General features: G+C 42.2%; 1 protein-coding gene across 2 annotated transcripts in view; it reads left to right on the plus strand.

The window, feature by feature from the left end:
• The window catches only part of dcc (DCC netrin 1 receptor), a 346,433-nt gene that overhangs the window by 262,216 nt on the left and 58,751 nt on the right, over positions 1–25,466 (plus strand). For both annotated transcript variants that reach the window (XM_085794193.1, XM_085794194.1), the window contains exons 19-22: positions 4,485–4,592; positions 6,210–6,404; positions 6,538–6,570; positions 18,428–18,493. In XM_085794193.1, coding sequence (XP_085650319.1) covers positions 4,485–4,592; positions 6,210–6,404; positions 6,538–6,570; positions 18,428–18,493 — 402 coding nt within the window. The remainder of the gene's footprint in view (positions 1–4,484; positions 4,593–6,209; positions 6,405–6,537; positions 6,571–18,427; positions 18,494–25,466) is intronic.

Genomic DNA, 25,466 nt, shown 5'->3' on the forward strand with positions numbered 1-25,466 from the left:
ATGTAAAAACAGCCAATAATGTAATACATTTGGCCATTTTAAATGTAGTAAAGCCAACAACATAATAACATGCCAATAACTTTTTTTGCCAATAATCTAACAAGTTATTACATTATTGGCTGGTTATCACATCATCAAAACCCCTTTGAAATTTGAATAACTGGTGCTGATACAGTAACGTTGTCATATATTTATCACTAAACACAACGCAGAACTTCAAATGTTTCACAACTGTGACATCTTCTACCGTAAGAAACAAAACAAAAAACAAAGTGAAACATGTATTATTAAATAATGGACTCCAGTTATTACAATGTCAAACGTTTTTTAATACTAGGCCAATACAGTAATAACGAGCCAATGATGTAGTAATTTATTCCATTGTTTGGCTTTATTACATTTAAAATGGCAAAAATTATGAAGTTATTGGCTACAATCCTCACACACATCGGCCTGCCATCTGTAATGACAGATTCCAGATTGTTTGAGTCGCTCCTTCCACATTTCACAACGTCGTCATTTAGAGGCAGTCTGGAGCCCTGGGTGAATGCGTTCCTATCGATAGATTGTTTAGTTTAAGGTTGGGTGGATGATTTTCCACTGACATTTAAAACATCCACCTGTGAAGTTCACAGTGTTTCCTCTGGAGGATTGAAGTAATTGGGATAAACAGGAATACACAATAAGAGCAGGTTCAGGAAACATAAATTCACCAAAACAATACGGGCGCTGAACTTCTTCTTCTGTCTAACCCCCGAACAGCGTTTTCCTTTAACAAGCGTTTTAACAATGCACAGAAGTGATGTTGTGGTGCAGTGAGCTATGGAGAAACTGGGCTCTCCCCCTCGGCAGCACGACAACAGTCTGCAACAATGAAACCCAGCCACAGACTCAAATCAAAATGTCAAGGTATCCCTTTCAGGATGTTTACAATCATGTTTGTCGGATTTGTCATCCAATTAAGTGTGAACAGCATTACCCCGGCCGGCTCCCCGGGGCCTGCTGGAATACATTGACATTCATAGCGAAGCAGACGGACTGCGCCCACTCGGTCCCAGCAGTGATCCGCCAGCGCTGGACACAAAACACTCACCTCATTCTCAGAGAAAAACACACTGATACTGGTCTTTACAGCCGCTCACAACCACTCTGCCTCGCTATTGGAAAAAATCTCCCACTGAGTCTTATGAGTCTAAACACAGGCTGAGTTTTATAATACCACCATGCAGCAACCTTGATGAGAAATCCAAGGAATTGGCCTTTTTTTTTTATTGACCCCTTGCACGTGACGTCACGTTCCACTCGCGATAGCTCCGGACGCCATGATGGACGCAAAAGAGCAGTGAACGTCAATGTAATTGAATGGGCGCGTTATAGTTTTGTGACATACCGTGGTTGTAGGGTTTCCCCTCCTTTTCCACTGAGCTGGTTCCAGTGCTGGTTCGGAGCTAGAGTCTGACTAGCACTGGTTCTTTGCTTTTCCACTGCTTAAGAACCGGTTCTTGGTTCTTAAAACTGGTCTGAAGCACCAACTCCTTGCTGGGCTAGAGCTAAGAACCGGGGGCTGGCCACTGGCAGCGGGGTTACATGAGCAACAGGACCAGTGTGAAGATATACAGACACGTTATTGATGCCATTATAAGTTAGTTTATCTACAGTGTGTAGTCGATGTAAACACAGCTGAAGCTAACTAGCTGAGCTACATGCTGTGGCTAACAACAGCTAACGCTCCTATTAAACATAGCACCGTCACAACGTAGTTGCCGCCGGCGGATCGCGGCGATTACAACGAAGACGGCTTCCTGTTTTCTTTTCTTTTTCAGCCGGGTTTAATCAGAGAATGATCACTAATTATACAGACATCGGGTCAGGTCTTCAACACCCACGGGTCGGACCAGGTTTTAATTTCCATGTCTGTTAACTGTAGTTAGCAGCAGCAAAGACAGGAGCAGCTGCTGTATGGGGAGTGTGGCACTGACTGACGTTAACTCCTTAGCAGTGGAAAATGCACAGAAAACTGAGATATTCTACGGTGAATAACAAAAAAACAAACAGAATATTGCAACGGATGAGTAGATATTCTATTTAAAATAAGTGATAATGCTGTGAGGTTGTAGTGTGAAGTGATCGAGCCACATCGTTGGACGGCACCCATACACAGTACATTATCACTGAGCACTTTCTGCCGTCCGTCATGGCGTCGCCTCTCGCGTCACGTTCTAATTGTGACGTAGCTGCAAGGGGTCAATAAGTAAAAATTCAGTTCATTCAAATTATGTTATTTAATCAAAATTCAGAATCCACCTAACTGATTGAGCTGTAACTGAAGGCTACAAGGACTGTTGTTGAGATGGGTCCTTGTTAACCCTGAACAATCTGAACCCAGGTTTCACTGTTTTGATAAGGATTTACATCTGGCTGCTCTACTGGTGAAGAATCATGTTGCTAGTGTAGCTGTTTCCATGACACAGGGATGTTACAGACTGCTCTGTGGTGCTGCACTGTAGCATTGTAGCACTGTGCATCTACAGTAAGGTCTTTTTTACGCCTGACTAAGAGGACTTGCTTCCATTCAGGAGCTGAAAGTTGCAACATTGTTGCATCTATCACTTGGTTCGGTTCTGCTTTCTGCTAACTGTCATTACTGAAGCACACTAAACTTTCTGAATATCACACAGTTGAAAAGGGCGCTCATCGATGGGACAAATTTGCAGGTGAAACCCCTCCCTCCTGACCCGCAAAAACAATCAGCAAACATGGAGCAGCATGTTACCTTCATATTTTTTTTTTACTTATCAAATAATGGTGGCTCAGCAAGGCGTTCAATATGAGCATCAGGTTAGGCAGCGAGGCAGAGAGCATTTCACTCGTTACTTTCAACGTTACAGATGCACTGTGTACAGATGCACTGTGTATGGCGACACTTTCTACATTCGGTCCTGCTGTGTTTGGTCCGGTGAGCGTTCAGACTGCATATGAACCGCACCACGCTTCACTCGCAAGCAAACCATATTCCACATTTTCAGGTGGACCAGGGTTGGTTTGTTTGGTCCGCTCCAGAGTCCGGATGAGCTTTCACACCTGTTCCCAAACGAAGCGGACTATCCCAGGAAATGAACCCTGGTCCATTTTAAAGCGGACCAAACAGCTCTGGTGGGACAGCGACTTGACTCAAAAGAGTAAAACAGCATCCTCTAACTCACTGTAGCCAAAACAAGCCCAGTCTAACTCGGCTCTAGGATCAGTGTTATTGTTCTGGAACCAGTGGAACGCAGCAAACAACCAGAAAACACGGCTCATATTCTAATCTGTGGTGGTGTTTGTAATGATTTGTGGTTTGCTAACATTGTCATAGAAAGAGTGATGATGAGCGAAGGGAAAGAGTTTTTAGAGACACTTCTTTCTTGCTCTCTGCTTAATAAAACATCCATGACACTGTTGAACTTTTCAAAACCGGTTCTGTAGGGGTAAACAGAGCTGTTACTGTTGTTTTGTTTTTTTGTCTTTTAATTTAATTTAAATTTAGACATCTTTATGAATTCTGACTCTGCTACAGTCAAGGTCTGTCTCTGTGAAACCAGCCACAGGTCTCCTCTGGAATCTAATACTTTACAATCCTCCACATTAAAGAGGAACTATGCAAGATATTTACCTTAGCTATGCTACATGTTTACCTTAATTAAACAGCTCCAGAGTCCTAGTGATGGTTAAATAAATGACTTGTAGCTTGTTCCAGGGAGGATGGAGGCTCTCTGCCTTCCACCTAGCATCTCTTGGCTGAAAACCAACCTTGTAAGATCAGAGCCTCCGACCCGGTGTCCCAGCTCTCGTCTCTGCGTCACGCCACACAAACGCGCTCCATAACCCGTAATCTCTTGTTTATGACAAATAAGACTACACAAATATACACGTCATAACATCCATATATGATATATAGAGTCATCCACTGCTCTATTGATCGATTTCTCGACGGCTTTGTTGAAAACAAATGCACATGGCCGAGAGGAGGGTTAGCAACACAGAGGAAAAGCGACTGGACTTGAATAGTTCCCCTTTAAATAACAACATGTTGCTTTGGTTTGTGCACAGCGTGTCCCTGCGGTCTCCTATTGGACAGAGTATGGGGTGGACCAGCTCCTATACTGATTATGTGTTACCCCCAAACTTTAAACTCCTCTCTAACCAGGTGACACACAACACTACAGCTCTGATAAGCTGCCACTTGTTTTCCCGATGAGAGGTGAAGAGAAGTCCTGAGTGCTTGATATTCTCACAACAAGACAGAGAAATGATCCACAAACGCTACAGATCACTGAACAGCAGAAGACCAGCTCAGTTACACTCACATTATACTGAGCTCAGAAACTTCAGGTTCACACCTGCACCCCAGGACGACTTGTGTCTTTTCCACCGGAGTTACTCTCCTTCAACCGTCTCTCACTAGTTTTTTCTTCTCTCTTCCTCCTGTTCACACATAATTACAGCTCCGAGCTCGGCCCCGAAAGATCTGACGGTGATCAGTCGTGAGGGGCGACCACGTGCCATTTTAATCAGCTGGCAGCCACCGATGGAGGCAAACGGACGAATCACAGGTGAGCCATCACACAAACACCGAATCCACAGGTTGGTTTGGTTTTTAATAATAAAGCTGCTGCTGATTCTACAGTTAACAGATTAGATCAAGTCTTAAGGAAACTGTTAACAGCACACAGCATAAGGCACTGGTTGTTGCCATGTGTATCCAACACACACACACAGACACACACACCTTCCTGCATTGTTCTCTCTCTCTTTCTCTGGGCGATCAGCGCAGCTGTAAAGCCGTCTGTTTTAACGAGCTCTGCTCCTCCTGCAGCGTCCCTGAACGAGAATCAAACGCTCCCTGCAGGGAAAACAGCACAAAGCAGCACAACACACACACACATCAAGTCATGTTAGAAATGTATATATATATTTTTTATGTGTGTAATTTCGTAAAATGTGTTTGTTCTTCTTCCTGTAATGAAACTTCCTGCGCATTAAATCTTTAGCAGTTATATCTGCCTTGGTCTTATATTACAGTTGTATTTTTTTTCCACAACCCTCGAGTCTTTTATCAGATCTTAGTTGTACATGAGGGAACGTGCGCCTCATTTACTGCTAATGTCAAGAAGCAGTTTTCCCCACAAACAGAATAAAAGTGTGCTGATGTTTTTTAAACACTGAGACAGCACCGTCTGCTGCAGCCTGCACCATCACAACATCACAACATCATCTTGTTCTGTTAACCTTCCTCTGGTGTTAGGGTCTCCACTGACCCATTTTTAGGTTTTTAATGGTTAAAAGTGCCACATCAATTACTTTATTGCATCAAGGCTTTTTGGCTTTGTCAGGAACCTATATTTAAACAGAATAAAACTTTTTTTTTCACAAAATGTATAAATGCTCTGGTTAAAATGATGACATTTGTGTTGTTAGTGTCAATTTTGACCCGGTTTTAACGATAAGAACAGTGCAAAGTGTGTTTTACAGCTGATTTAAAGGGGACACATTATGGAAATATCACTTTTTGAAGGCTCTTTAACATTTGGGTGTTTGTCTTGCCTTCTTGCCCCCAAAATGTCAAAATTGAGGTTGAAATCCCTGTGGTTTTACGAGCTGTTCCCTCAGTTGTCTTCCAATGATGTAACTAGTTCTCAAATTTGCATAACACCACCCCTACCTGGTAAGAGTAGAAGGGGCGGGGCGGGGCAAGCAGTGGTTAATTTGCATTTAAAGGGACAGGCACTGAAACCAGCCGTTCTGAACAGGGCTGTTTTGAGAGGATGAAAAGAGCTGTGATGTTTGATCCTTGGGGGATTTTGACCAAAGCATGTCACAGACATGTCTTTAAGACACCTGGGAACTATTTTAAATTGTGGAAAAGGGGCAGAATATGTCTCCTTTAAGACTTGGGTCAAAACCAACCCTAACACAAAAGATGGTGGCAGAAAGCTCACAAGAGGAAGGTTAAATTGAAGCCAAGGGGTAGACTGACCAAAAATATTAAAACCAACATTTTCATGGATAAAGAAGCCTAACAATGTAACCAAGAGAAGAAAAACAAATTGGATGAAAAAATAAGTTTTTTGTGTATTTTACAACTGATTCAAAACCGACCAGAGACGCAGCAGAAAGCTGAAACAAGACGAAGGTTAAACCTGTTCATCTCTTGCCTTCTCGTCCGACAGGCTACATCCTGTACTACACGCTGGATAAGAACATGCCGATAGACGACTGGGTGATGGAGGCGATCAGCGGAGACCGGCTGACCCACCAGGTCGTCGACCTGAACCTGGACACGGTTTATTACTTCAGGATTCAGGCCAAGAACGCAAAGGGAGTCGGCCCGTTGTCCGATCCTGTCCACTTCAGGACAGCCAAAGGTCTGCCATAGTGTGTGTGTGTGTGTGTGTGTGTGTGTGTGTGTGAGACTGAAGATCAAGACCTGCTGTATCTGTAAAAACATTCCTGTGTTTTATATTTCATGAGTTTCCTGACACTCTGTTTCTCGTTCAGTGGAACATCCAGACAAGATGGCCAATGATCAAGGTAAACTTTGTTTTTTCTCCTGTGTGTGTGTGTGTGTGTGTGTGTGTGTGTGTGTGTGTGTGTGTGTGTGAACTGTAAGCTCTGCATGACCTCAAATGATCTAAATTCTACAGATATCTGTCATCATGTCTCACCCTTCAATCATTTCTTCAACAAAAATGTTCAGTTATCATCAAACTACATTTAATCTCAACACCATCGTTGTGTCTGTTCACAGCTTTAAATCTTTAAATCCTCTAATTAACTTTGATCTGACAAACCAAAACTCATCACATCATCTTTGACTCGCATCAAATGATCTTAGAATTAACTCCAGGAAGCTGTAGTTGTTCAGTTTGCAGTGATTTCTGTCAAACATGTTATCATCTTGGCTTTCATCTCATCATCATGTTTCATCTCCCGGGTTCATCTTTCATCTCTTTTCATGTTACTTCTCCTCACACGTTCAAGTCATCAGTGTGAACTGTGATGTGTGTGAGAGCACATGTTGACTAAATTGTTAATGTATCTTCTAATATAAGCAGATGAGGCTTTGATGGCTTCGCATGTTCATGAACAAACTACAGCAGGACACACACACTGAGCCCAGCCCTGTCTGTTAGTCTGTTACAGTGATAGTTCAGGTTATATGACGTGGGGTGTATGAGCGGCTGATCCAGAGTCAGTGGATTCAGAGCAGCAGCAGCAGCAGCAGCAGCAGGTGGCTACAGTGTGAGCAGTTTGTTTAAACACCAGAAACATGCCCTCAGGAAAAAAACTAAACACATCTCTTGAAGTGTCTTTTTCTGTCCTTTAGTTTGGAACAACATGTTGAACTACCATAGCTCCACACAAGGACACAGTTGTTTGTGGACGTCCTTGTCCACAGACCTGATTTGCCTAAAAGGTTTGGTGACGTCTGGAACAATAACAAACAAAAGAAAAATAATGTCTCCTCTGAATTACACTTTAGAAGTTGCGCAAATTGGTAAATTAGGACTTGTTTTTTGTTTTTTTTTACTTTTCTTTTCCAACATTTACATTAGCAGACATTCTTCTGCTAAAGAAAAGAAGCATAATTTAGGAATCTTAGTAAAATAACAATGGATGTACAGAATATACAGAATAACAGATGACCGTTCTTTGAGTGTAAACATTGTAATTCTATATCACTGAAAAGCTCAACACCAGGGGCAGAGTAAATAGTCTAAAACACCTTGATGCTGCTAAAGCATGACTCACAATCTTAACTTGTGTGACCAGTATATGACCTGTAATCAACATTAGGCCATTTTCAGAATGGTACAAGATGTGCAGAAAGCAAAAGTAATATGAAATCTATAACGTACGTAATTGTGACATAGTACAACAAAGTTTCTCAGATGGTTACTGAAGCATATGCTGTATATATGAATTACCTTGAACAGCTAAAGACAGACAGAGCAGCAGACGGAGAAAAGAGCCTGACATGCTCCAAACACACAGCACACACAATGGAGCTGTCCTCCTTTCACGAGGTGAAATGCTGAATATTCTGTGTATTAAAAATCCAAATGATCAACGTTGAGGTTACATGCCTTGAACACTCCTTATAAATGGATGAAGTGGTATGTTTAACAATGAAACTTAATGAAAGTGGAGGTGTATTATACATTGACCTCTGCCTGTGTAACGTTATTCAGTGTTTCTCAGTGAGGGATGGCCAGAGCAGCTCCGTGACAAAAGACAGAAATGTGACTGAAATATCACTTGAGAAACGTTTGTATTCAGGGACACTTTCAGCATTTGCAGCAGGCATTTCACCTTCCAGGTTCCCATTTATTCCGTTTCCTACAGCTGAGACATTTTGTGAGAGCTTGTGTTTCACAACATGAACGTAAACCTCACACACATTAGATAGTTTTTTTTATTTTTTATTTTTTAAATCAAACCATACGAGAGGGGCAATGTCTTAATTCTATGGAATCTTACAGAATATAAACGACACCTCGTCATACACATTTAAGGAGGCTTGGGAGAGAGAATTGGATATGGAAATCTCAGACAAGATGTGGGAGAACTGTGTTAAGAACATCCATGATAGCGCAATAAATGCAAGACACAAGTTGATACAATTCAATGTAGTACATAGACTACACTGTTCTCCCTCCAAATTGCAGAAAATATTTCCAGAATTTGATTTTACAATCTTGGAAATCATTTTTAAAATCTGGCAACAATTCCTCGATTTAATTTATCTATGTCCATATGTCCTGTTTGTCACATGTCAAAAACCTCTGTCTGTATTGTTCAGTGTAACACCACCAACTATTGTTAAATAGTATGCCCCTTTTCTACAAATTAACATAGTTCCCAGGTGTCCTAAAGACATGTCTGTCAGTAAAAAATCCCCCAAGGATCAAACATCACAGCTCTTTTCATCCTCTCTAAACAGCCCTGTTCAGAACGGCTGGTTTCAGTGCCTGTCCCTTTAAATGCAAATGAACCACTGTTTGCCCCACCCCTTCTACTGGTACCAGGTAGGGGTGTTATTATGCAAATTTGAATCTTAGTTACATCACTGAAATACGACTGAGTGTTTCCTCATAAAACCACATGGATTTCAAACTAGAGAGCCTGAAAATTACTTATTATTTTGTAAATTCTCACATTTTGGGGACCAGAAGGTAAAACAAACACCCAAATATATGTTAAAGAGCCTTCAAAAAGTGATATTTCCATAATGTGTCCCCTTTAATATGTAGGCTACCTATTCCTTTTTCATGAAACAATTAAAAAAAATACACAAAAAAGATATATGAATGAAAACTACCACAGGTTCACAAATAGTCCATGAGCCAGACCACCAATCGCAATCGAAAGGGTGGGCAAATTCTTGTTGCTATTTTATTATTCCTATATATGTCCAGATTATTAATTGGTATGATAACCTTCGCACAAGAGTAGCTTAACAATATTTATCATGCATTCACTATTTTGACCATAAAAATGCCATATACACCAATTATGGCCATTCTCCGATGTTGCACATTTCATAATTCGTGTGCCACTACTGATGATTTAGAGCGCCTTTGCAGTTGCAGAAAGGCCCTGCAGATAATATTTGTTTGCACCACTAGTTGGCGCTAATTCCACTGGGTGCATGAGGGAGCGAGGGGGAAAATCGGCTTTAATACTGCTGTTAGCAGGAAGTAGCAGAGGACTTTTGTGAAATCACATTATACAGGGAACATTTTTAATAGTTTATATATACATCCAAGGTTAAGAAGGCTAAGATGTAGTGAGTAAAGATGACATTAACATTATAGCATATTACATCCATAGGTTTAGGGTTATTTAGGGGGAACTGGGGCATTGTTCATTAGGCTGACTGCAGAGAGGAAGAAACTGTTCTTGTGGCGTGAGGTCCTGGTCCGGATGGACCGGAGCCTTTTGCCAGAGGGGAGGGGCTTGAAGAGTTTGTGTCCAGGGTAAGAGGGGTCAGCAGCTATTCTGGCTCTGGTCCTGGAGATGTACAGCTCTTGAAGAGATGGGAGGCTGCAGCCGATCACCCTCTGGGCAGAGTGAATGACACGCTGCAGTTTGGCCTTGTCTCTGGCTGTAGCTGCAGCACACCAGACTGACATGGAGGATGTGAGGATGGATTCAGTGGTGGCAGTGTAGAAGTTCACCAGCATCTTCACAGGGAGGTGAAACTTCTTCAGCTGCAGCAGGAAGTATAGCCTATCCTCTGCTGAGGCTTCTTGGTGAGGGAGCTGATGTTCTGCTCCCATTGGAGCTCCTGGGAGATGGTGGTGCCCAGGAAGAAGAAGGACTCAACCAGGGTCACTGTAGAGTCACAGAGGATGACAGGGGGGAGGGCAGCTTGGTCCTTTCTGAAGTCCACTATCATCTCCACTGTCTTCAGAGCGTTCAGCTCCAGGTTGTTCATGTTGCACCATGACACCAGAGGGTCCGTCTCGCTGCTGTAGGCCGACACGTCCCCATCAGAGATGAGGCAGATGAGGGTGGTGTCAGCAAATTTCAGGAGCTTGACAGACTGGTGTCCAGATGTGCAGCTGATGGTGTACAGGGAGAACAGCAGAGGAGAAAGGACGCAACCTTGGGGGGATCCAGTGCTGATGGTCTGGGTGTCAGAGACATGCTTCCCCAGCCTCACGAACTACCGTCTGTCAGTCAGGAAGTCCGTAATCCACCTGCACATGGAGTCAGGCACATTAAGCTGGGAGAGCTTGTCACGGAGCAGAGCTGGGATGATCGTATTGAAGGCAGAGCTGAAGTCCACAAACAGTATCCTGGCGTAGGATCCAGTCCAGGTGCTAGTGGAGGGCCATGTTTACAGCATCATCTACAGATCTGTTGGCTCTGTAGGTGAACTGTAATGTCCTTAAGGTGGGACAAGACGAGGCACTCAAAAGTCTTCATGACCACAGAAGTCAGAGCAACAGGTCTGTAGTCATTAAGGCCAGTGATCCTTGTCTTTTTGGGAACTGGAACAATGGCTGAGGCCTTGAAGCAAGCTGGCATATGACAGTTCTCCAGTGAGGTGTTAAAAATGTGTGTGAACACCGGAGACAGCTGATTGGCTCAGTGCTTCAGGGTGGAGGGGGAGACTTATACCCCTTTCCCACTGGCCAAAAAACCCTTTTAAACCCATAAACGCACCGACCCGCGTCAACCCGGGACGTCTGTCTGACTACCCATTTCTCCGACCATACATTTCTTTATTTTTGAGTCCATTAGTCCGACCTCCCATTTCTCCGACTTAAGTAGCCCTAACCCTCAACCTTACCCTAAACCTAACCTTAACACTGTAGAATGGGTAGTCGGAGAAATGAGCTGTCGGACTTTTCAATCGGACTGATGTATGCCCCCCCGTCGACCCGCGTCAAATGACTCGGCAAGCGACGCGGGTTAAAATCGCCTTCAATCGGCTCGGCTCTGATCGGCTTGCAGTGGGAACACCAGACCCGGCTCAACCCGCTAATTTATGTGATGACATTGGGCGTTACGTGATGCCACATCATCGTACCAGTCGCGTCTCACGTAGGCTACCAAAACAAAGCTCTGCTTGCATTCAAGACTGGGATTTAAAGATCAAAGAACACTGACCAAAAAAGATTGAAAAAAAAGAAGCGACAGTCTGTTTAACTGACATGTTGTGCCGCGGACGTCCATCATAAGGCGGCCGCGGCAGACTCGCTGTCCTCCGTGGCGGGCGGCTGGGGCATGACACGGTGTTTCTCGCACTGCGAATGAAAGCGGGGCGACTGTTTTATGCGGGGGTTAGACAGACAGACCCGGCTCATTTTGGTCAATGGGAAAGAAGCCAAATGCCGATTGTTAGCGGGTCGACCCGCATTTAAAAAACCTGCGTCGACCCGCTGATGTTAGTAGGAAAACGGCTAGAGTTTGGGCCTGCAGCTTTGCACGGGTTCAGCCGTTTAAACAGTCTCCTCACCTCTCCTTCTTTGATTTGATTTGATTTCTACGATGGAGAGAGGTGTGAGAGGTGTGGGGGAGGGTGGCACTTGGGTGTGGGGCTGTGTAGGTGATCCAGGTTTGGAGGAGCTGTTGCTGATCGATGGCTAGTGGTTGGAGGTGTGGGGGATATCAGGTCTGTCCCATTGTCTTTCAAAGCGGCAGTAGAACTCGTTCAGGCTGTTGGCCAGGCGTAGGTCATTGACAGAGGGACACTTGAAATACTGTACTGGCAGTATGCTCCACATTATTTGTGACAGAAGGAGCAAGCTCTTTAGTTGATTTTAATTGTGTAAAAAAATATTTGTTTGTTCTTGTTATTGCATGAAAAGTAAAACACTCTAAAAACGTTGGCTATTTCATGTGTAGGCCTATGTTCTAATTTTTATCACATTTTCATTCACATATTTCTGAGGTGAGTCTATTATTATTACAGTAGGGTCTTGATAAAAGGGAAAAACATCCTTGAAGTGATTTAGGCACTGAGTGGTCAACAAACAGCATAATACCGAACAAGCACTATACACAGTTTTCAAGTTTCCACTCTACCGGTCCACCTATTCAACACATGATAACCACCACTAAGCTACCTGTTTGCAATGGTTATCATGCCAAACTGTTCACTAGAGATGTCTACCAAGTCAAAAAAACAAACTAGAAATTGCCCACCCGTTCGATTGCGGGAAAAGTCTGCCAGAGACATGTACCACTGACCATCAGTAGATCTATATAACTTCACTGCTCCAATGTAGTTATTGCTGCTAACATTGTTGCATGTGGCAGCTAATTAGCAAGATAACCTGATAGCTTCTGAAAAATGAAGATGGCTGGCACTGACAAACACTTAGTCATGTGTTGAAGTTTTTCCACTGTGAAAAAAAGGGAAGAGACAGGGCACAGAAAGATAATTAAAAACTAAATGAAGGCTGTTGCCTTGTAGCTTTGCTAGCTTGACACTTGTTTTTTTTTTAAGGTGATGCTAAAAGTTTGGTGTGGTCCCAGTCATCTTGTTTTTTCTCTTTCCACCTGAGTTGAAAATAAACTATTTGAGTATGAGTACAAATGCAGTCGATTCTGAGAAGAAGAAAAAATAGGAAGAGCTTAGAAATACACTCTCAATACCACAGTACTACACAGTACAATGTGTTGGGTATTGTTCCAATCTAGCAGGAGCTTGGTTATTTTAGGTCCAAAAGAAATACAGAAGAGGAATTTGTGAGCAGTGACACTCATTTTGATGTATTGAAGTTGACCTTGTTGAGAATTTGTTCCATAACAATCTGTTTTTACAACTTCTGTTCTGTGGAGAATGCTTTAGAATAAAGAAAAGAAAGATGAGAGGAAGAGGGATGAAAGAACAGAAAGTAGGATAGAAAGTTATAAAACAGGAGAGAGTTAAATAATGTAAAATAAAAGAAATGATAGAAGTGTGAAGGAGGGATGAGCCTGCTAAGACGAGGGCAAACATTTCAGAGTTGTTAGTCTATTGTACACTAATGAGAAATCAGTTAATGTGAAAAAGAGACAGAGAAGAAAAGTGTGAAAACTACTACTTCATTTTCCCCTTAATTGAATATATTTTTCACTTTATGCAAACAGCCTCCACTCATCAAGCCCAGGGAAAGTCGTTTGTTCATTGCGCGGAGAAATTCATTTTTCTTCAGCCAGAGAAATAAAGGGAGAGCGAGGGAGAGGGCAAAACGAGACTGTTGTAATTATTAATGCAGACATATGAGAGGCGATGGAAAAGAGCTGTTTACCATATTTAAGTTCATCAAATTAACTCTGACATAATTAACGCTGTGTTGTGTGGTTCTATTCATCAGCCGCAGCAAACAGCAGCAGAAGGGGACGTGATGCTAATGAGCGCCACAAACTTTTTCAGAGCGCTACAGGAAAGTTTCAGATTTTACAGCAGCTCTGGAATCATTCTAACAGTTTTGTAGCTTTAATGTTTTATTTGGTTGGGTTTTTTTTCAACCTTTGAATTGAAAGTGTAATCAGAGTTGTCATCATTCAGAAACATTGATCCGTTCTAAACTTGTAGAGATACAGCGCCTTGCAAAAGTATTCATACTCATTGAACTTTTCCACATTTTGTCACATTACAAGCACAAACTTAAATGTATTTTATTGGCTTTTAATGTGATAGACCAACACAAAGTAGCACATGATTGTGAAGTGGAGGAAAATTGATACATGGTGTTCAAGAGTTTCTACAAATCAAAGACCAAAATTGAACTTTTTGGCTACATGCAAAATGCTATGTGTGGCGGAAACCTAACACTGCACATGAACCTGAACACACCATCTTCACAGTGTAACATGGTGGTGGCAGAAGTTCAGCTTCCAGCAGAACAACCACCCTAAACACACAGCCAGAGCTACAATGGACTGGTTTACATCAAAGCAGATCCATGTGTTAGAACGGACCAGTCAAAGTCCAGACCTCAATCCTACTGAGAATCTGTGGCAAGACTTGAAAACTGCTGTTCAGACTCTCTCCATCCACTTTGACTGGACCGGAGCTGTTTGTCTGTAGATGTACAGAGCTGGTAGAGAGAAACCACAAAAGACCTGCAGTTCTAACTACAGAGAAAGGTTCAACAAAGTGTTGACTCAGGGGGCTGAATACATGTGCACACTACACTTTACAGATTTTTATTTCTAAAAACTCTGAACACCATGAATCATTTTCCTTCCACTTCTCAATCATGTGCTACTTTGTGTTGGTCTATCACATTAAATCCCAATAAAATACATTTAAGTTGGTTGTTGTAACATGACAAAATGTGGAAAAGTTCAAGACGTATTAAAGGGATAGTTCACCCTAGAATGATATTTTGCTCATTATCTACTCACCCTCATGTTGACTAAGGGCTGGAAGAATTTTCAGAGTCCACCGTCCCTTCTCTGAGTTACAGGGGGTCTTGGCGTAGCAGTGCATTTCAATGCAACGGTTGCAAAGGGACACCAGAGCTCTTCGTAAAAAAACACACACAAAAAAACATCCAAATACCTCCATGATGCTCGTATGTAATGTCCGTCTTGTGCTGAAGCCCCAAATTGCGTAATTGTCCCAAAAAAAATTAAATAAGTCTATATTTTAAGCTTGTTTGTAGCGGAAGCTTCTCGAAGCTCCTCTTCCTGGTCCGTCCAAATCTCGCGTGATTTGCGCCGGCGTCAGTGCGGTTACTGCGAATCACGCGAGATTTGGACGGACCAGGAAGAGGAGCTTTGGTGTCCCTTTGCAACCGTTGCATTGAAATGCACTGCTACGCCAAGACCCCCTGTAACTCAGAGAAGGGACGGTGGACTCTGAAAATTCTTCCAGCCCTTAGTCAACATGAGGGTGAGTAGATAATGAGCGAAATATCATTCTAGGGTGAACTATCCCTTTAATCCTTTTGCCAGGAGCTGTATGTCAGCCCCCCATATGAACATCCTCTGTGGGACAAAGTCTGTACTAAGTAAGGGATAGTTCAACATTTTGGCAAATTGGCCCATTGCCATAATCCCTAGAGTTATAGCAGTTTGTTACCGGTGCAAGCTATTTTTAGAATGGCGGAGTGTAGCGGCAGGCTGCTCAGAGCTACGTTACAGAGGCTAATGGGATTTCTTGGTTTCCCTCATCCGACTCATCAAATACACAATCTAACAACCCTAAACTGCTCTCATGGACAAGTTGTGACCATGCACATTCACCACGCTATGAAATAATAACAGAACGTTACGAGACAGAGTTGTTTACGAGGTAAATACAGAGACTGCTTGCTGAAAAACTGTCCCTGAAGGCAACGCGCATCAGCGGTTTTGCATGAATTTACCTCTAAAACAACTCAGTCTGGTAACGTTCCGTTATTATCTCATAGCGTGGTGAATGTGCAGGTCACAACTTGTCCACCAGAGCATTTTGGAGTTGTTGGATTGTGTATTTTAATGAGTTTGATGAGGAAAACCGTAGCGTAACTCTGAGCAGCTCACGGCTCTGCTCCGCCGTTCTAAAAATAGCTTGCACCGACAATGAAAGGTAACGAACCTACTGCTATGACTATAGCGATTATGGCAATGGGCCAATTTGCCAAAATGTTGAACCATCTCTTTAACTCCAGAAAGCACATGTCCTGCATCCTGTTGTTGGTTTAGTCAGCTGATTGTTGATGATCTGACTCAGGTCTGGGGTTTTTTCAGTTGTCAGCAAAAGGTACAAACTGATTCCAGTCTGTTGTTCAGGTGAATATACAGCGGAACTGTAATATAGGAGTCACCGCAATTTACAGATGTGTCCCGTGCAGCTGGACTTAACTGAGCCTGGGAGACGGTGTAAGGGTGTTAAATGTTGCTGTTTGTCACTGACAAGTACGCATGCGCGCGCGTGTGTGTGTGCAGTATGTCCACATGTACACACTGCAGTCCCTCTCCGTATAAATCAGAAGTGTTGTTAGGGGCGAGGGAAGATTGATGCTCAGCCCGGTTACTGTGGAGGTTCGGGCTGTAAACACATTCGCTCGCTAACGCACACAGTGGAATGCACACACACAAAGCCAGAGTGACTTTAACCGCGCTGATTTCTGTAACTTCAACTTGCAAGAAAGAATCCAATCTGTTTAATGTTTAGTGGGAGCAGGGCTGAGCCGGAGCCCCAGCTGCAGCCGGATGACGGCTTTCAGCTTTAATTTGCGGAAGAATTATGTATTATATCTGGATTGAAGTGAATTTGAGATGTGAAGGTCTTAAGATTCAGTTTCCTGGCTGGCAGGATCGGCAACTTTTGAGGTTTTGAAATCTCTCACATCAGTTTCCAGACTCTGTTCTCTGACAGCTTCTGTGATGACCCGCTTCTGACATCCTCCGCAAAAATCCATTCTTCCAAGTGCTGCGTGTTCACCTAAAGGCTCACCTGCTGTTCTCTCAACTGGAGGAGAAAACAAATGAAAACAACCTGCCAGAAATACTTCATGTTGCTGGAAAATGAATTAGATACACTGATTTTCATTAAAAAAAGTATATGTGATCAATACATGGATATCTCTGGTTACCAGTGGTGGTGGTGTGTGAAAAGCTCTATATGTAGTGTAGTGCAGTCCTGCCCCCAGGAAAAGGGCCCACAGCAAATGTTTGACCACCTTGCATAGTTAGTAGTTAGTACCCCCCCCCCCGGGAAACTATCACATTGTGTAAATCGTAAATATCTTGTCTGATACCTTGGTCAAAGTTATCTGAGAGCTCAAGTCTCCTGGGTTTCCCATTCTTTTGCAGGCTGCTGCTTTGTTTCCTTTTCACTCTAAAACACTGATATTGATTCAAATATTGCAAAAGAGTGTTTCATATTTAACTTTATGCCTTTTGGAGATCATCAGTCCTGTGATAAACTGTTGACTAGTCCAGGGTGAACCCTCCCCTCACATACTGTTGGGTGAGATTGACTCCAGCCCTACTCATCTCTTAGGGGAAAGGCAGTATATCTAAATGGTGGCTGGATTAAAGTGAGAGTTCAACATTTTGGCAAATTAGCCTATTGCCATAATCCCTGTGTTAGGAGTAGGTTCTTTACCTTTAATTGTCGGTGCAAGCTGTTTTTTGATCAGCGGGGCAGAGACGTGAGCTGCTCAACTAACGCAACGGAGGCTCATGGTATTTCTACGTTTCCCTCATCAAATACTCTGGTGGACAAGTTGTGACCTGCACATTCACCACGCTATGAGATAATAACGTATAATTATGTAACCTTACGACACATGAAGCAATTACTCGGCCAACCCTCTGGTATATATACTGTGCATTTGTCTCGTAATGTTCCATTATTATTTCATAGTGTGGTGAATGTGCAGGTCACAACTTGTCCACCAGAGCGTTTTGGAGTTGTTGGATTGTGTATTTGATGAGTTTGATGAGGGAAAGGCGGAAATACCGCGCACCGTGCAGAGCCGATCTTAAAACATCTTACACTGACAATTAAAGGTAATGAACCTACTCCTAAGACTATAGGGATTATGGCAATAAGCGAATTTGCTAAAATGTTGAAATATCCCTTTAAAATAAATGCCACTCATCGTAGGATGTTTGCCCCCCTCCAACCCCTGAGTGTCTGAGACCCTTAGGCAGTTCTCTATTTCTAGTCCTAATCTCCTCCTGTGCAGAACACTCCCCTTCAGCAACATGAGGGTGTAAATGCCCACAAGTCATCACTACAGGAACACTGGAAGATGTGGACTCACAAACTAGACACACACACCCAGACATTTCACTTATGACGTGTTGTGTGTGTGTGTGTGTGTGTGTGTGTGTGTGTGTGTGGATGCATCATTTCAGTTCATTTGCTTCTGAATAAGGAACCAATGTGTGTGTGATGTCACTCTCCCATCAGTAAAATAACTGTGAGTTGATTGTCTTCCAGGCCGAGGAGGAGACCACAGCTACTGGCCGTCTGACACCAACCTCATCGACAAAAGCAGCATCAACGGTAACACACACACACACACACACAGTTCTTCTCCATTAGAGAATGTGACCATCAGAGAAATACATGACGTGTGTGTGTGAGATTCTGCAGCACCATCAGGGCCTCACTTGTTTGACGGCTCTGCTCCGTCATGTCTACCCTTCTTTATATAACCCTCTCCGACCTGACTCCTGACTCCAGCTGCTAATGTCTGATTTGCAGTCCATTAGCATCACTTGTTGTTGCTGAGTCACCACCGGCAGGAAACATTCTTCAGACCTAATATTTTAGTAAAACAGTGATTATACAAACTGAAACTAATTTATGATATAATCAGTTTTGAGAAGCAGGGTTTAAAGTGCAGCGGCACATAAATCTTCAACTTTTCAAAGCAATAAAACAATAACACATTTATTATGTTAGTAATAACTTAACACCTCACAGTAACAGTACGAAAGTAATAAAAATGTAAGCATTGGGTTTTTAATACAAAAAACGGTTTTAACTATTTAAAACTTTTAAAACATGATTGTGTTTTCAAAGCACTGCACTGTACATACAGTAAAACTGCAATAGACTCTTCTTTATGTGAGTATAGGCAAATAATTAACAGTGTGCTTACATTATTAACATAGAACTACCAAGAATCATTATTCATATATTATTAGTAATTTTTGCTCCAATTCAAATGTTACCTTGAAATCATCTATGATCATGCTCATACTGTTTATGCTCGAGTAATATTGAATTTCATAGTAACTCTCTACTCTAACCCTTTATACAAAGACTGACATTAATATTCCTATTAGAATAGAATAGAATAATACTTTATTATTGAGTCACAGCAGCTCCAATAGAATAGAATAAAAATACAGACCCTAGCAACAATATTAAGGATAACAAAGGATATCTAATCTGTATAAAATTATAAGGAGACATAAAGACATATTTTCAGTAACTAAGTTAGTGATGAACAAAAGTTCAATTTAATGTGTAAGTGCAGGTTAATCATATTAATGATTATAACAGACTAACACTCTGCTAAAACTAACACTGCTACTATTAATAAAATCAAAACTGGTGAAATTCAAACTAATGCTAATATTTTTTCTTTCCTCCTGGAAGGAGAATTGTTCAGTTGCTCCTCCTCCAACAAAGGTTGTGTGTGTGTCGTGTGTGAATATGGACTGTTAGCATTTAGTTGGCAGTGTTTCTGCTTCTGCTGGAGGCAACCATAAATCTGCCCCCTCCCACCCCCGTGACCTCCAGCCTCCTCTGGCTTTATGGAGGGTTCAGCAGCTCAGCACTATTTCATCTTTAACACAGTATTGGCCTTTTTTGTGGCAGAGCTTCCTCTAACTTGAGAGTGACCTGAACAGACGGTCCAGAGGAGAGAGGACTCTGTTGTTGTGATGTGGTGACAGTATCTGAGCAGAGGGAGGAGGAGGAGGAGGAGGAGGAGGAGGAGGAGGAGGAGGAGGAGGAGGAGGAGGAGGAGGAGGAGGTCTGGCTCACTGATGTGTGTGTGTGTTTTTTTTTTGTTTTTTTCCCATTTTCTCCAGAGAAGTTGGTGTTAGCGCCTGACAGGGCTGAGAGCATCTTCCTGCTCAAAGCAGAAAGCAATTAAAGTTAAAAATATCGCAGCTCGGAGCAACAGAACTTTGTGATGCAAAATACTTTTAATAGATGAGATTAACATTTCTAACCCTCATATCCCCTGAAGCCTCACTTAAGTCACTTAAAAGACATTTCCTCTCTCTCTTTACACACACTGTAGTGACCACAAGGGCTGGATGAGCACAAACACCAGACACAAACTAAGCACAGCACAATGTTCATACATTTGGATTTTTATGTCCCAGAAATATAATTTTATATCATTCAGCCATTTTTGATCACCCCTAAAAATCTCCAGGACTCATTCATGAAATTGTAACGTGTAGGAAAGGCTTGTCAAGTATTTAAACGGATAGTTCAACATTTTGGCAAATTGGCCCATTGCCATAATCCCTATAGTCATATAAATTGGTTCGTTATCTTCCTCCTACCTGCCTCTAAAACAACTCTGTGCAGGTCACAACTTGTCCACCAGAGCATTTTGGAGTTGTTGGATTGTGTATTTGCTGAGTTTGATGAGGGAAACCAAGAAATCCCATCAGCCTCCGTAGCGTAACTCTGAGCAGCTCACGGCTCTGCTCCGCCGTTCTAAAAGTAGCTTGCACCGATAATCAAAGGTAATGAACCTACTGCTATGACTATAGGGATTATGGCAATGGACCAATTTACCAAAAATGTTGAACTATCCCTTTAAAACAAAAGCTAATATGTTCAATATGAGACTACTGTTTTTACAGGAAGTGTGTTGTGATGTTTCTTCCTCTGGTTTTATCTTGACCAATCACGTGCCGTTCTACAGTGATAGATATGTGTGTTTGTTTTAACATTGTGTTTGGAGATCAGTTTAGTTTCTCTGCTGGATTTCTGGGGTTTCGAGGATTTTTCCACAACCTGTGGCCCTCTTGTTGATGTTGTTGTGGCTTTAAGCTGCAGAGAGCTTCTAATGTATTCCACACAGCATCCGTGAGCCGCTGGGGGTTCGGTGCCTCACTCAAGGGCATCTCAGCAGAGGCTGTTAATGCTCCTGTTATCATCACAAACATAGATTTTTTTTTTTTTTTGCTGGCGGGTCAGTTTTGACTTCCTGTCTGTCAGTTACTGCTCCCATCATCTCTCCCTTTTGCATTTTTAGAAGTTTAGATTGATTGTACCGAACATCTAATATTTCCTATCACTGGTACAGAATGATGTCGCTCTTTGTAGGAAACTCCCCAGGAAGTTAGAAGGAAATTACAGACGCATAAAAAGAAGGTGTACAGTTTTATTTCTAAAGAGGAAGACTCAAAGTTTCTCTACTCTACCAGGAATAGGCTAACATTCTGTTGCAGAAATACTGAATCATTTATTAATTTATGAAATCATCTTCATGCATTGCGTCAAAACAGTCTGCAAACGACCCACCAAACATACAGTACGTGAAATGAAAATTTTAAAATTCCCATAAATATAAAAGTATAAATACAGGAGGGCATGACCTCTGTATCAGAGAGGGAAATGCACTGATGTTATTAATAATATTTAAAGTTGCTACTGTATGAAAGTGTCCCAGTAGGTCTTAAAGGGATAGTTCAACATTTTGGCAAATTTGCCTATTGCAATAATTCCTATAGTCTTACTTACTTTTACCTATCCCCATTACGCCGGCTGGTGCATAGGGCAGCAACAAAGTCCCTCCACTTCTGTCTGTCTTTGGCCATCTTCTCGATGGTTCCCCAGCTCTGGTGGTGCTGGTGGCTTTATTACCTTTAATTGTCGGTGCAAGCTGTTTTTAGATTGGCGGGGCAGAGACGTGAGCTGCACGGTACTTTCCCCTTTCCCTCATCAAACTAAATACACAATCCAACAACTCCAAAACACGTTGTGACCTGCACATTCACCACACTGTGAAATAATAACGTATAATTATGTAACATTACGACACATGAAGCAAATACTCAGAACTACTTGCGCTTTTGAAGTCACTCTGTCGAGCAGCTGTGTCTGGAATGTAGTTCTGGCTACGCATTTGCCTTGAAAACAACTCAGTCTCGTAACGTTCCATTATTATTTCATAGCGTGGTGAATGTGCAGGTCACAACTTGTCCATGTGAGTGTTTTGGAGTTGTTGGATTGTGTATTTGATGAGTTTGATGAGGGAAAACCCTGAAATACAGCGTGCCGTGCAGAGCTCACGTCTCTGCCCCGCCTATCTAAAAACAGCTTGCACTGACAATTAAAGGAAATTTACCTACTCCTAAAACCATAGGGATTATGGCAATAGGCAAATTTGCCAAAATGTTGAACTATCCCTTTATCATCCATAATGAATCAGCATGAAGAACACTTGGACCCTGAATCTGAAGCAAGAACATGCAATTGAGCCATTACCAGACAGTGGATTCCTCTCTGTCCTCCTCCTGCAGTCGTATAAACCCTCCTCACAGTGCAGGAGGAGGTGAGTGTTTGGATCTGAGAAGACAAAAACTTTAGAAGTAGAGGTGTAATCTTTACATTTAAGCTTCATTGTCCTCCTGGGCAGCAGAGGGAGGGAGGTGTGTACGAAGGCCAGAGTTTACAGCTCAGTATATCTCTCCACCAGCACCGTGTTGTTCTTTATGGATTTGATTTATGTGAGTGTGAATTCTTCTATGTGTTGACCTTGAGTTGAAGTGCGTGTTAAGCACTTCTCAAGAGCAGTTCTCTTCCTCCTGATCAATTTTCTGCGTGAAAACAAGGCCAGGTTTTTATTATGTGTGGAGTCAGAGGCAGGGCAGGAAAAAGACATAGATTTGACCAATCCAGGTCATTTTCTGTCACCATAGTGTACAGATGTCTCCTCAATGCTCCTCCATGTTCCCTCAATACTTCACTTTCTCCCCTCCAACGCTCAGAGGAACACGACATAAACATAAAGATTTAAAGCTGTATTGTCCACATGGGATTTAAGGCACGTGTCCCCATTACTTTCCAAAATCCTACTTTGATGTCTTTACTTCTATGGTTTATAGTTTTTATAGTCTAACTGGGAACACGCTGATCATAATTTACTGTGATAAAGCACACAACTGTGTTTACTTGTGTTTGCCTTCTTCTGCCATGGTTTATTTTCCGTGGCCGTGGCGTCCAGCAGGGCTTTGTGTCAGAAGCCGTCCTCTGCGGCGGAGACAGCGAAGGTCTCAGGGAGTCGGCCTTCTCCACAAGTCTGGATGAAGCTGACAGAGTGGACAGGCCACTGCCTCCCACAGCATCCGGTGTGGGTCACACAGCGTGGGTCAGGTCAGGGCCAGCTGGGCAGCATCACCGTTTCAACACACAATAAACAGACAGACTTTTTTTTTTTTGAAGATTTCAGTCAAATTTTTTGACAGATGTTACATATCACAGCTTTAAAATGATGAAATGAAAGATCCTGAAATGAAATCTAGGGAAAGGAAGGAAAGGAAAGGAAAGGAAAGGAAAGGAAAGGAAAGGAAAGGAAAGGAAAGGAAAGGAAAGGAAAGGAAAGGAGAGGAGAGGAGAGTGAGTGATGTTGTGGTCTGTGCTGCAGCTGGAAGCTTTGATGGATTGTTGTTTTCATTGATTGTGAAAACTGAAGGGGGAGATAGAGTGAAAGAGTCAGTGCTTCTTTCTCACTATCCTATACATTTTTCTTAATATTTCCTTCTTGCCCCCCTCCCTTCTCTCCCACCCACCATTCTGCCCTTTTCTTTCTCTTTCCCCCTCTCCATCATCTCCACTCTTCCCTCCTCTCTCCATCCTGACTTCATGCTCCCACTGTCCCCTGTTTCCTATTTTCTCTCTCTCCGTGCTCCAAGGTCGAGTTAATGAATGACAGTGTGTGTCATCAATTCCCCTTTCTGCCTTTACACCAGACACACACACACACACACACACACACTGTATACTGTGTTAGGATGAGTTAAGCAGCTCTGGTTTTCATTCTGAAGGCCTGTGAATTCTAGTTGTGTCTTTACTAATTGAACACCTCATCATTATGTTACTGAGCTGACACATTATTCATTAGAATACTGGAGGCAGGTGAATCAGAGAAGAAATGTCTTAATTATTCTGCATTTGTGTTTCAGTTGCATTCTGCATTTAGTTGCATTCCGCTGTCTGTAAACAATTAAAAATCTGTTTAGATAAGTAGAAAATAATTCAACTGGTTTTAAATCAAATGTCAGCTATTAATACAACTGTTTACAAAGTACTTCAAAAGAAAATATCTATTTATGCTGACATAAATTGTTTGGATGAAATTGAAATGTCATTTTCCATTCTGGTGTGTATGATGAGACAGAATGAAGAATCACTATTTGTGTGCATTTAAAAAATGTGTAGCATTAAATTGGATAAGCATTTTAATTTAACTTTAAAGTTAAGATGAAAACTAAAACTAAAAACTTTTTATCATATTCCTGCACATGCACTGGCATCAACCTCATAATATTATGCCTCATAATGTTACAGTATGCCTGATCGGTGTATTATGATCCGTGGTTACATTTTGTAATATCTAGTGGTCGCTGTAATTGTGACAGGAGCAAAGAGAACAGTGTGTTGAGTCAGAGTCACTTTATTTGCCATTTGCAGAAATTTGCAAGAGCTCAGCAGAACACTAAGGACAATAAGACAGTAGACAACATTGTTAAAACCTAGAATAAAACAAGGTAAATAAATACAATAGATAGAGACAGTAGAATAAAAGTGACAATCTGCCCCCATGGATAGGCCGACAATCACCTGAAGGGTACAGGAGTATGAAATACATACAAAGTGCCTAACACTGTATGACTAACAGGAGTATGATTTAACATACATAAAAATTAAGTGTGCGATTTAAAGTTGTTCAGACTGCACACAGCACCAGGGAAAAAACTGTTTACATGCTGAGAGGAAGAGCATTTAATGCACGATACTGAGAAACAAAAAGAGCAGTGGCAGAGTGACCTAGCCTGGCTCTCGCCAGACCCTTGTAGTTCCGCAAAGCTACAAAAATAATGAACCAATCAGGATCGCCGGGCGGGACTTTCTGAGGTGTGACGTAGCGCTGAAGCGACTGTTTGAGTCAAACAACAATGGCGGCTCGCAGTGAGTGGCTGAAGTAGCACGTCATTCAAGATAACGGACAAGTGGTTTATCCAATCACATACAAGATTTTTTTACAAGGCCCCGCCTTCTGAAATGAATCGCCTATGGAGCAGTCCCAGACCCTTGTGCGGAGCTCAGCGTAGCTTTGAGTGACCAGTAGGGTCATATACAATATTTAAAGGTCCAGTGTGTAAAAATTGACAAGGTTTATTGGCAAAATCGTTTGGTTCATAGCCTTATAATTATTCTATTATATATACATATAGCAAGAGTCTTGCTTTAGAGAATGTCGCCATCTTGCGCTGCC

This window comes from Trachurus japonicus, chromosome 12 (assembly GCF_045865225.1).
Source record: "Trachurus japonicus isolate A0001 chromosome 12, Traja_1.0".
Lineage (NCBI taxonomy): Eukaryota > Metazoa > Chordata > Actinopteri > Carangiformes > Carangidae > Trachurus > Trachurus japonicus.